This window comes from Microtus ochrogaster, chromosome 7 (genome assembly GCF_000317375.1).
Source record: "Microtus ochrogaster isolate Prairie Vole_2 chromosome 7, MicOch1.0, whole genome shotgun sequence".
Taxonomy (NCBI): Eukaryota; Metazoa; Chordata; class Mammalia; order Rodentia; family Cricetidae; genus Microtus; species Microtus ochrogaster.
In genome coordinates this window covers 73,153,261-73,165,956 of record NC_022014.1, presented here as the reverse complement: position 1 = coordinate 73,165,956, position 12,696 = coordinate 73,153,261, and the positions used below count along the sequence as shown (strand labels likewise).

The window sequence follows — 12,696 nt, the reverse complement described above, 5'->3', positions numbered from 1 at the left end:
ATAATAATAATAAAAGAGAAAGAAAGACTTGTTCATCAAATTTAAAATATGAAGATGTTGGTGAGCTAGCAGAGAGCAGCTTCTGTGGAGGGGGATGACAGCATACAGACCTGAGCTGCTTGTAATATGGGACAGATTAAATGTGGACAAAGTTTTGGAGCCAAACATACCGAGAGGGAAGGGAGGAAGCTATTATTTGTCTTTGTTTGGTGGACACCATAGCATCCTGCCTGACCCAGCAGATATAGAAGGAAATTATGATGCAAGAGAGAGGAGATCACTTTGGGAGTTCCTTGAGGGGTAAAGTTCAGAGCACGAGTAAAAACATAGCCTCTGAAGGAGCAATTGCAAGTGTTTTACAAATACAAAAGGAAGCCCAGATATGAACAGAGGCCCACATGGGTTTCTTGTATGGTGGTAAAAAAGACTATATATAGACTTTATGACTGCTTGCATTTCCTCAAAGAAGTCTCAAGTAAAATTGTAACCTAACAGTATAAGATAGAGTGAGACACCTTGAAGGTGAAGTTTGGCATAATTTCTGAGAGTGGTTTTGTCCTTTAAAAAATTACGATTATATCCCAAAGATATGAAATTTCTGAACATTATTAAATATAATACTTAAAAAATGTTAATTTACTAGAGTTAGTATTTTATATTGTTTTAAAAGTTTATGTATTCCTTCTGTTGACTTTAGACTTCTTCAGTGATCTCGATAAATATTCTGGCCAGGGCTTGATGAATTACGAAGTTTCCATGTCAACTCTGAATGAAGTCTTCATGAACCTGGAAGGAGAATCAACCACTAACCTAAGTAAAAACTATTGGTATAAGTCACAGAATCAATCAATAGACGACCATGTAGCTTTTATGACTGCTTAAGGAGTGTAACCCAGTGTAAATGTGGCTCTGTTGTTTGACCTGAGCTGTTAATGTTCCCTGACATCATCCGACAGCAGGGCCATACTTAGTGTTGATTCTAACTCCTTGGCATGACAGCAGGTCTGCCTCCTGATACTCACCGTTTCCTGGGCACTTTGACATTGTGAGTGTTCTTAATCAAAGGCATGAGGTCTGAGCATCACTTCTTGTACGAATTGTTTCTTGCTTAAGAAAAAAAGCCTAAATGGAGAGAATTCTTACCAGCCTCCATGTTGCTCAATGGGACATAAGAGCTGTCATTTTGGAGCACGTCTTTTTTACAGGTAGTTTGATCAGTGTGGATAAATAATGAGCTATATCCATATTTTCTTCCTGTAATAATTCTTCCAACAAATATGGTTGACACCATCTGATAGATAAGGATTTCTGATGTAAGAACAGTCAGATGATTCTTCCCAAGCGATGCTGCTTACAGCTCACAGGCAGGGACAGCATAGACATTTAAATGTTTTCAGAGCTGATCTTTTCCTTGTAAGTCCAGATTATTGATGCCTTAGCAGTATTTAAGCATTAACAACTGCTGATCCCTATGAAGAGGATTACTTTGAACTCCCTCAGAATAGTTATTTCAATTGAATGTTTGTCTTTTCCAAGTTCTTCATTTGATATATATTTACCAGATATTCTCAGGAAGAGTATAGAATTTGGTATTATTCTATGTTTTTACCGTGTTTTCAATGTAATACAAAAACATTTTATTAATTTAAAATTTTTCATAATGTTAGAAATTATAAAGCATAACTATAAAAGGAAAATACTGAAGCTTCATGAGATTTTCAAATGTTATTTAATTACTTTGAATAAAAGAATAAAAATAGATCAGATATAAAATAATTAATTTTTTTTCATGAAGAAAAGTCAGTTATGCCTTAGGATGATATTTGTAACGCACGTGTGTGTGTGTGTGTTTATACAGACTTTGAGAAAAGAGAAACAGTAAGAGACTCAGACAGCTTAAATGAAATGGAGCCGGCTTATTCTTCTCTTTCTGAAGTGCAGAAGACTGTGAGTGCCATGACCCTCTGGAGGATGCAGGTCTGTGCAATAGCACGGCTTCGCATCCTAAAGCTAAAACGAGAGAGAAAAGCATTTTTGACCTTGTGAGTATCGAAGTGCTGTAATTTTTTTAAGATAAAAAATTTCAAAAATTTAAATTACAAGAATACCTAAAAGGAAAGTACAATACCTAGCATTCCTGCTTGACAAGAAATAAGTGCAGTATTGATTTTACTGAATATGAGATTGTTTGTATATTAATTCTTGATTGGACTTATGACTACATGCTGTTTAGTTTTAGTAGTGAGATTAAATAACATTTATTTGACAATGCCATTTAGTATTGTAACATGCTGAAATACCACTTTTAGAATGTTGAAGTTGAAAAATGAAATGAAACTTATGCCCTGGCAATGCTGAAGCATGCATGGGCAGCCCGTATATGGCGGTTCCATTGAACTCGTCCATATTGTGTTTCACGGTCAAAGGTGATGAGGATGACTGACCAGGTCTCTTCCTCAAGAAGGCACCAGATCTCTTTACAGATGGTTGTGAACCACCATGTGGTTGCTGGGAATTGAACTCGGGGCCTTTGGAAGAGAAGGCAGTACTCTTAACCACTGAGCCATTAGCACTTATGGTTGGTATAAAGTAGAATCAATATCTAATAAGTAGTTGAAGAATATATTACTTGGGAAAAGTGCGGTAAAGCCCTATGGTAACTTCTCTTTGTTGTTTAGTCTATTGATTCTTGGAATTGCACTGCTCCCTTTGATTATGGAAAAGACGGCTAATGCTTTGATAGAGCAAAAAAGCGACTGGGAATTTAAAACAGAATTGTATTTCCTGTCCCCTGGACAACTTCCTCAGGGTCTGCGAACCAGCCTATTGGTCATCAATAACACAGGTGAACTGAGATCAGCATTTTAACGCGGAAATAGATCTTTAACTGTTAAGTAGTACATGAAGGGGGGCAAAAAGTCTTGACTGGAGAAAACTGCGCACTTATAGAAAATAACTCGTGAGGAGCAGTACCGTTTCTCTGATTTTGGAGAGGGCAAGGCTGGTGGGAACAAGGACAAGGGACTTGTCACTGTCCAGTCTGGCCTCCATCCTTTTTACTTGACAACCCTAACTGTGGTGAGATAGAGAAGTAAACCTTTATCTTAGCCAAAGACTCTCTCTAGATATCTTTGTTACCCCCTCTCTGTTACTTACCCCATATCACTTTTATAATACACAGTGATGGACATGCAAAGAATGGCGTGTCTACACTTCATGCTCTTGGATGAAATTCAAGAGTCAGGAAAACTGATGTTGTTATATCAAAGAATGTTGTTGGGTTCGTTTTGGTCAATTCAGGGTTTCTTTATGTAACAGCCCTAGCTGTTCTGGAACTGCTTTGTAGACCAAGCTGGCCTCAAATCCACGGAGACCCATCTGCCTCCTGAGTGCTGGGATTAAGGTGTGAGCCAGTGTGCCTGGAGGTAGTTGTTTTATAACTCTTGAAGTGCCTAGGAAGGAAAGATTTTATGTTACTTCTGAAGATGTTAAACCATTCAGAGTAGCCATCCTTTCCTGAATTTCTTGCTGATTCCAATCTTCACAGGTGTTTTTGATTCAGGGTTGTAGAGTGTCTTCACTTTTATTTTTTGCTCTTTTCCATTTCAGATTTGGGAAGTAAAATTTCATGTTTTTTTTTTTAAAAGTGGAATTGTTGAGCCCTACGTTATTTTCTAACATTGAGAATTGTCCTTTACCCCTCAGATTGTTGCCATCTCGTAGTGTATTCTCCATTCAACCCGAGGATAATACACTTGGATTTGCTCATTTCTCCCTCCTTGTCCTCAGCTGTCAAGTAGTCTGAGGATTTATTCTGTCATATTTCTTCCTTCTCTAAGTTTGATGCAATTGTTAACAGTGTATTAATCTTTTCATTTGAGAAAAGATTGACAAGCCTTGCTTGGTTCTGAATGTGAATCACTATTATTGTGCCCTGTTGTGAAACAGAGTTGTGATGTGTGACTGCCCCGCAGGACATGCAAACATGGTTTTCTATGTGTGTCCCATCCCATCTTGGGGGAACTCAGATTTGTTTGAAACCTATTTGTTCAATTCTGGAGCTCTATGAAGAAGAAAGAGGCCTTTCTGTTGTCTAATCTGCCTTTCTTTGCAACTTGGGGTTACTCCAGTCTTGCCTGCTGTTCTTCTTAGACATCATGTCTTAGAAACAAGGAATGTTCCCAGAGACAACAGTAGCAACTGTCATTGTGTGGAATGACAGGCAGGAGGGCTCCTGACTGCTCGCTTTGTTCCAGCTCTGGCTGGATAATAGCAACCCTGAGTGTGACTCAGAGCATGCTTTGATAATTCCCTTGCGTTCTGATGTTGTAGAAACCGGTGTGCTATTACATCTTCTTCTCCTGTGTGCACCAGGCTGTAGGTTTTTCTCAATTTTTTATTTCTTTCTCCAGCAATTTTACCTGTTTTCTTCTTTAAGAATACATCAGAATTTTGATTTGATGGTAGTACCTTTTTGATTTCCCAAGAAAGGTACATTATGCAATATATATGCAAATGTGAAAAAGATGAATTGGATATACATTTTTATATTTAATTTTTGTTAAGAATAGGGGAGAGAGGAGAAAGTTATTAGGCTGGGTAATCTGTAGTATTTTTCTTATTAATTTTCCAGAAATTTTAAATGTATATACATATCAAAAAATTATAAAATAGAATTATCTTGTTTTAGGTATCACATATTACCTTACATTAGGAGGAATTAATATCATAATTAAGAAAGATCTACTAAATAGAAGATGGGTGAGGAGTGACTTATCTTTTGAAGCCAATAGTATGTTATGTATAAAGTACACCTCTTATGGTAGAGTAGGAATGTTAGGCTTTGTTAGGCTCATAAAAATTTTTCTTTGCTTTTATATTGCCTTCTGTTATTGCGATCATACTAGGATCAAATATCGAAGATTTCATACAGTCACTGAAGCATCAAAACATAGTTTTGGAAGTGGATGACTTTGCAAACAGAAATGGCACCGAGAGCCTCTCATACAATGGAGCTATTATAGTTTCTGGAAGACAAAAGGTAGGTTCTCCTCTTGGTGTTTGCTTTGTGACAATACACACTCAAACACAATTTAATAATTAATGTCAAAACCGTATGGACCTTATATGAGATTGTATGAACATTTTCAAAAACATTAATATTTTTTAGAAATTGTAAGAATGCTGTAGCAACGTAACCATGAAAATCTCTTTTTATTACATATTTATTTTCTCTCTGCTCCCTGACCATAAACCGGCAGTGTTTCCTGGGTAGGGCAGATTTAAACCCTGCTTACTGAAGTTTCAGCAGCAGCAAAATAGGGACGAAGTGACACAAAATTGGCTACACTAGTAAAACTCAGTATTAAGTGGATTCTGGTTTTGTCCTCTCTACTACATAGGATCTAATACATGGTCTCACTCAAACCATGCATGAACCCACTTAGACTCCTGTAGTAGGGGCCTGCTTTTTTGTTTCCGGCTGCCCAGACCCAAAATATTTACACAGAAACTATATTATTTAAATCACTGCTTGGCCAATGACTCAAGTGTATTGCTAGCTAACTCTTACATCTAGAATCAGCCCATTTTCATTACTTTATATTTTACCACAAGGCTCATGGCCTGCCAGCAAGGTTCCGGCTGGCAGCTCGCATCTTTCCCCTCTGGCAGCTACATGGCGTCTCTCTGACTCTGCCTTCTTTCTCCCAGAATTCAGTTTAGTTCCCCTGCCCCCTCCACCTAGCTCTACTCTACCCTATCACAGGCCAAGGCAGACTCTTTATTCATTAACCAATAAGAGCAACACATATACAGAAGGACTTCCCATGCCAGACTCCTCTTACATAGATGAGAAAACAAAGACTTAGCAAAGCTAGTTAACTTGAAGATCAACAAGTAGCTAAAATGTGACTGAGCTCTGTGTGCGTGCATGCATGCATGTGGATGCAATAACTTTATTTTTTGAGGATTTTATCTTGTTTGTTTTGGTTTAAGGACTACAGGTTTTCGGTTGTGTGTAACACCAAGAGACTCCACTGCTTTCCTATCCTAATGAATGTCATCAGCAATGGGATCCTTCATATGTCCAATCATACGCAGCATATTAGAACTGAGGAATCTGTAATTTCACCAGTAAGTATTACATTCATTTATCCTGAACAATTAAAAAATTCACAGTGAGTCTACCTTGCTCATATTTGCTGCTCCTAAGGATGGCTATTGTGTCCTCCTAGCTTGTATGCCGTCTGACTCATGCCCCCAACTACTCAGTTTGATTGCAAAAGTGATTTATCCAGTCTACAGTTCTACAATCCTGGCTTGAGAAAGTGTGTAAAAGGGAAGCATTGGTGAGAAATAGAAGAACAGAGAAAATGCCTCCACGCTTTACACTCATACTACTTCCTTCCTTTGTCCTTTCATCCCAGAAGTGACAGTGACTTCTCCTTTCTATTTTTGAGAGGATTTTAATTTATTTTTGACAATTTCATTTATGTATATAATGCATTGCGATTGTATTCAGTTTAGTTACCCGCCGTTGCTCCTTTCCCACCTCTGTTGACTCCTTTCTTGCCTAGTAGTCTCCGCCCCTCCACTCCCATGTGCAGGTGCTTTGCAGGAAGTTAGAGCTACGCTCTGTTGTGATTGTCGTGGCCTTATGACTAGCCTGGAGATAGAATTTCAAAGCACTTCTCTCCCTCCTGACTGACAGGCTTAACCCCTCTTCTATGATTGATTCCTTGATCTGGGATAGAATGGTAGAATGTGTTCTTTAGGGCTGAGTATTTAGGGCTTTCTCTCAGTCAGCAGTCTGACCAGTTGTGAGTCCATGCAGCAACTGTTACCTTCTGCAAAGAAAACAAAACAAAACAAAAAATTCTCTGACCGGAGCAAAAAGCAGCATCAGTCTATGGCTATAAACATAATGTTTAGGAAGCATTATGGCTACCTGTCCATTTATCAAAACATCAATAGTACGGTCATTCTCCCATAGGTAATGTGACCTCCCCAGGTTTTTGACCAGATTTACATTAACCGTCACTTAATTCCCTTCCATGGAGAAGATCTTAAATCTATGGCAACACTATTAGTTACTCCTTTAATGGTCTTACTACTTTGCACTGGCCAGTAAGTACTGTAGCAAGCAGGGTCCATTGATGACTTTTCTTCCCTAGAAGCCTACGTACCTTTTTCTGTTGTTAGTTCCAGAGTCCTTTGGATAATTCTACAGGATGGGTATATCTGGCTCATAAGGTAGCTTTCTTTGTAGGTTTTTGAGAAGCCTCCACACTGGTATCTACGGAGCCTCACCAGTTTATACTCCCACCAGTAGGGAATAAAGATCCCCTTCTCCCACTTCCTTTCCACTTGCTCTTTGCCTTCTTGAAAGTAGTTATTATAATTGTGATGAGAACCAATCTCAAAGTACTTTTAATTTGCATTTTTGTCAAGAATGGATGAATTTATAGACGCATATGCTATATCAAAATGAGATAAATAATTTAAACATATTCTTAACCAAAAAAATTGAAGAAGTAATAAAAACCTTATGACGAAAAAGTCCATGTTTTGATGGAGAAGTCTACCAGATCCTTAGAGGAGAGTTAAAACCAACACTTTACAGATTATCCAAAATAGAAGAGAAAAGAATGCTTCCAATCTTTTTTTTTTTTTTTTAGGAAGCCACCATTATGCCAGTACCAAAGCCACATAGAGACAGAACAATAAAAATAAGAAAACTACAGACTAATCTCTTTGTTAAGCATAAATGTAGAAATTGTCAATAAATTACCCACAAAACAAATCAGGAACAAATTAAAATGATTATTATCATCCTGACTTCATCTCAGAAATGTCAGAATGGTTGAAGATACGTATATTTGTAAAATTAATTAATAATCTAAGTGGCCTCAAGAGCAGAAGTTACACAATAATCTTAATAGTTGCAGAAAATGACATGCGTGTGTGTGTGTGTTGTGTGTGTAATTACAATAATTAGAGAGGAGGTAATGGATTTGAGATGAAATCAGAAGGACATGGGAGGAGTTGGAGATTAAGAGGGAGAAGTGGAAATGAGAAAAAAAGCAGTATTTATATATGAAATTCATCCCCTAATTTCACTGAAAATAAACTAACGAAGACACTAGAAAATGGGAAGATATTCCCTGCCCATAGGTTTGCTTAAAGAATCAGTATTATGAATACGGCCATCCTACCAAAAGTAATCTTGAGATTTAACACAGCTTTTTCAGTTATTTCTACCCCTTGGTTATTTTAATGATGCTATCAACTGGGGTATATAGGTATCTCTTCAAAACCCCTTTGTTTCTTTTTTAAATATATTTTCACAAGTAGGTTCTGAAATATTCCTGGCTTCTTTTGTTTTTGTTGTTTTTTTTAAAGCTGAAGTCTTATGATAAGTGATGAGTATGGTGCCCACTTCAATAGATGATACTTTGATTTTCCACTAAAGTTCTGTTTGTATTTGCAGGACCTCATGATGCTCTGGTTTGGGATACTGCAAGGTTTCCTGTTCTTATTGCTTGTAGTGTGCAGCATCTCGCCACACATTGCCATGAGCAGTGTCGGGGATTACAAAGTAAGAAAGGGTGGGGCGGGGATTTTAAGAATGCCAGTAATTGTATTTTTGATGCTGTAAGTGCAGAATAGTTTAGCTCTGGGGTGTGGAGAAGCACTGAAACATACCACTGCATCAGACAATGTAGTTTAGAATTATTTCCAACAACTCAGAAAGCTGAGTTTTAAAATGCAAAATGCTTTTACTTCAAAGTTGCATGGAAAGTACAATGATTTTCAGAGCGTCCCATTACTTTAAATCTTCAAAATATAATATTATATACCTTTTGGTTGAATTATTTCCTAGATGCAAGAAAATAATCCATCAAAAATATCATAACCTCTCCTTTCATACTCAGATGCACATAGACAAAGCATGTATATTTAGACAAAAGCTGCTGTGTTACTTAGTGCTGCCTATATGGTATGTGTGTAAGACTGACCACTTGGGATTGGATAACCTGTTGAGGGCTAATCCCTGGGGAAGACTGATCCTCCCTCTCTCTCTGTACCATGAATTGCCTCTACCTCTTCATCCAAGGGAGCAGCCTTGTGGGGTTTTCTCTGTTCTGTTAGCATGTCTATTCATACTGTCATTGTTAAGGTCTTGTTTAAGCAGCTATACGATTTCATGTCTTGTCATAGCCAGAAGACACAATCTTACATCAGACTTCTTTGGTCTTCTGACTCTAAAAATCCTTTACTCTATTTTCCTTCTGTTCATTCTTTTTAGACCTGCTATTTGTCTCTCTACAGCGTACTCCCTGTCATGGTTCCTTCCTGCAATTTTATTTTTTACAAAAACTAAAAATATAGATTAACTCCAAAGATCCAAAATACAGAATCCAAAATTTTAAAAGTAACAGCACAATAACGTTACTGAGAAATCCCACAGCTGAGTTCCTGTAGTAAGAACTAGAAAGCGTTTAGACTTTTTCTCATTATTCATGGGTTAAAGTGGTATTGCACACTAGTGTGCTAAATAAATCACCATTAGAGAACTGGTTCTGTAGGTCTCAGGTTCTTAAAATTTTTGTGTATAATTTTTGATAATAAAATAATATTAGTTTACCTTAAACATCCTTGCAGTTCCACCCAGCTCCACATGCATACACTTATGTAATACATAAGCCAGTTAACATTAGTAATACATTTTTTAAAATGAGCAAAAAAAGTGAATTTGTACCTTAATTATGACAAGACCCATTGGTTCAGCACTTGGTACACATGAAGAAGTCAGTCGTTTCTCTTTGCATTGAATTTAAGTTCAATGTTGTTACCATTTTTTATGTCATACATATCAAAGAATAGATTAACATTTTATAAATTTTGCATATGTTGACTCTCCTCACTTTCTGTTTCATTTTAGCAAGTGCTTGAGGGAGTAATCAAATATCTCATAAATGCATTCTCAGAAATCAGGAATTATTGGGAGGTTTGGGTTCACCGCTCACAAACACACAACAATTATCCCAACAAGGGGCAGGTCTGTTCCTAAAGCAAGAATGCAGGTGCATGTGGACCAGATATATCAAACCAGTGCTGTGAGATGGTTTTCTCTCTGAGATATTCTAGAAACATCTATGTCCCTCCCCTAGTTGATCAGACCATTAAAGTAATAATCTCCAAAGAATTAAACTTTCCCCAGAAATCTCATGTTGGGAGAAGAGAAAGACTATAGCTTGATGCCCTACAGAAAAGAATGTTGTCTTCCCGACAGAGATTCATACAGTTCCTACGACTTTGCCAGATCACCTTGCAGGAGAGATGGAGCAGAGTCAATTACAGGTTAATAACGGCCCACACCTTGACCATGCCTGCTTAGTTATGCATACCACTTGCCTTCTATGGAAACCTAAAGCTCATGTCAGTATCTCTGACTAGTTTCTCTCATCTGTTTCCTGTCTTCCCGGTGTGACTGCACTGAACAAATCACTCTTCTCTGCTTTTCAGTGTTCACTGTCCCTTTGATTGGCACATTGGGGTGGGTGACCAGCTTTAGCTCTTTGGGGCTACAAGAGCCTAGCCTCTGACCCTAAAATGTCCAGTAATAACAAGTCTGACCTTTCTGAAGATAAACCCTCACTTCATGATGTAAGACGACAGAATTCCAACAATTAAACCACAGTTGGATAGCACAATGAAGAAAGGACAAAGATAGAAAAGGCTTGGGGAGCTTGTTGGTTATTGTCTAAGTTAATTAGCTCCAATTGCTGTTTAAGTCCCACTAACTCTCTGGGGGAGAGTAGTTTCTCAAAAAGAATTTGGGGGTATCATCTTACCTTAAAGATAGCAAGTAGACACTAGAGACACATAGTTAGTATGTAGCCATTTGGCATAACATGGAGCTTGATTTGATTTTCCAAGATTCAAAATTCAAGTACTTCCTAAGACAATGCCTGGGAGTGTAGCTAACAATAAAGTTAATCTTGCAGGCTTGAATGAGCACTAAATTATATACTATGCTTAAAAATGGAAAGCATAACTCTCCAAGTAGGAATAAAGTTTGAAAAAACCCTATTCTCCAAAGGTTATCATCTGCTGTGTCAAATTAGACTGTGAGAATGCTATCACTGTACTTCTTCACAGAACGAGAAAAAGCAATTCTAAAGTTCACAGAGAAGCTCAAAAGACTCTGAGTAGCCAAAGCAACTCCCAGCAGAAAGAACCGTGACAGGGGGGCCAGGTACAACCAAGCTCTTGCGGAGCCCTGCGTTTGATCCCCATCACTGATAAACCAGTCAGAGTGGCACATGCCTGTAATCCTAGCACTTGGGAGATGGCAACAGGCAGGTCGGAATTCAGGGTCATCCTTAATGCATAGTGCCAGGCTACCTACCCTTGACTACATAAAAGCCTAATTATTTTTAATGGAACTGATGTACCTCCTGTGTTTTCTCATCAGAAGAAAGCTGATTCCCAGCTGTGGATTTCTGGCCTCTACCCTTCTGCCTACTGGTGTGGTCAGGCAGTGGTGGATATTAACCTCTTCAATGTAATTCTTCTCTTGAGCTACTTCACATTGTACATTACACAACTGGTTCACATTTCCTTGACTAGTGGAATTGTGCTATCTATAGTAAGTACAATGACATTGACCAAATTCTGTCCAGCAATTAGAAATGAAAAGCAATGTTAGTTGTTTAAATATTTGAAAATATTTTATAAACCTAACTATACGTATATTACCAGTTAAATATTTTAAATGTATGAAATTTAAAATTTCCCTCAGATGTTTCATTTTTAACTGATATTGTCTGTGTTATCTTTAGATTGCTCTTTCATTCGGTTGTGCAGCTTCTCTCGTCTTCCTGACGTATGTGATATCATTTGTTTTTGGCAAAAGGAGAAAAAACAGTGGCCTCTGGTCAATTTGCTTCTTTACTGTAAGTATGAACGGTATCAAATAAATTTTGTCTTGAGCAGTGGGAAAATTAAAAATGTAGATTAAATTTAAAGATTCAAATCCTGCGCCCAAAATTTTTGAAAGCTGACTTCATACCACAGTACCTGACTTCATGTGATGTTTCCCTGTCAAAATGCAAGAGTACAACAAAATGAACTCAGCACTACCAATGGACCATTTAAAGTTATGCATATAAAGTATACATAAAACACCATTAAATTTTTCATTAAGATTTGAATTTGATCCCAAAGTCCGGTAAAATCTGAACTTCAAGCTATTGTCTTTCTCAAACATTTTAGATTAAAATTACCCAGTAGAAGGAAGCTGGAAGTGTAATGTGTGTTATCGAGTCAGTTATATTTATGAAGACTTCCAGTACACATCTTTGAATAGAGTTCAGTGTGAACTTCATAAAGGAAGTGTCCGACTGTAGGCATCGTGGTGTGCTCTGGTCATCCGCAGAAATGTTGGACTGCATTCAGAGGTATCCTGGGAGGCATGCCACAACTCGGGTGCAGCTCATTCAGGAAGTCTGTTTTAACCTGAGCTCTGAGTGTTTTAGATACTATATTTTGATTCCCGTGTCAATTAATTTATTAATAGCCATATCTGTTCAATATCTCTATACATGAAAATGGAGGGTTTGTCTGGTATTTTTTTATTTTTTTAATTGCTTTCACTTGTTTATTTATTTATTTTTTAATTTATTTATT

At 37.5% G+C, this 12,696-nt stretch overlaps 1 protein-coding gene across 1 annotated transcript in view; it reads left to right on the top strand.

The window, feature by feature from the left end:
* Abca6 (ATP binding cassette subfamily A member 6) overlaps positions 1-12,696 on the top strand; it is a 62,859-nt gene that overhangs the window by 29,347 nt on the left and 20,816 nt on the right. The window contains exons 18-25 of the mRNA XM_005350664.2: positions 698-814; positions 1,859-2,042; positions 2,679-2,845; positions 4,908-5,041; positions 5,998-6,135; positions 8,492-8,599; positions 11,483-11,656; positions 11,850-11,963. Coding sequence (XP_005350721.1) covers positions 698-814; positions 1,859-2,042; positions 2,679-2,845; positions 4,908-5,041; positions 5,998-6,135; positions 8,492-8,599; positions 11,483-11,656; positions 11,850-11,963 — 1,136 coding nt within the window. The remainder of the gene's footprint in view (positions 1-697; positions 815-1,858; positions 2,043-2,678; positions 2,846-4,907; positions 5,042-5,997; positions 6,136-8,491; positions 8,600-11,482; positions 11,657-11,849; positions 11,964-12,696) is intronic.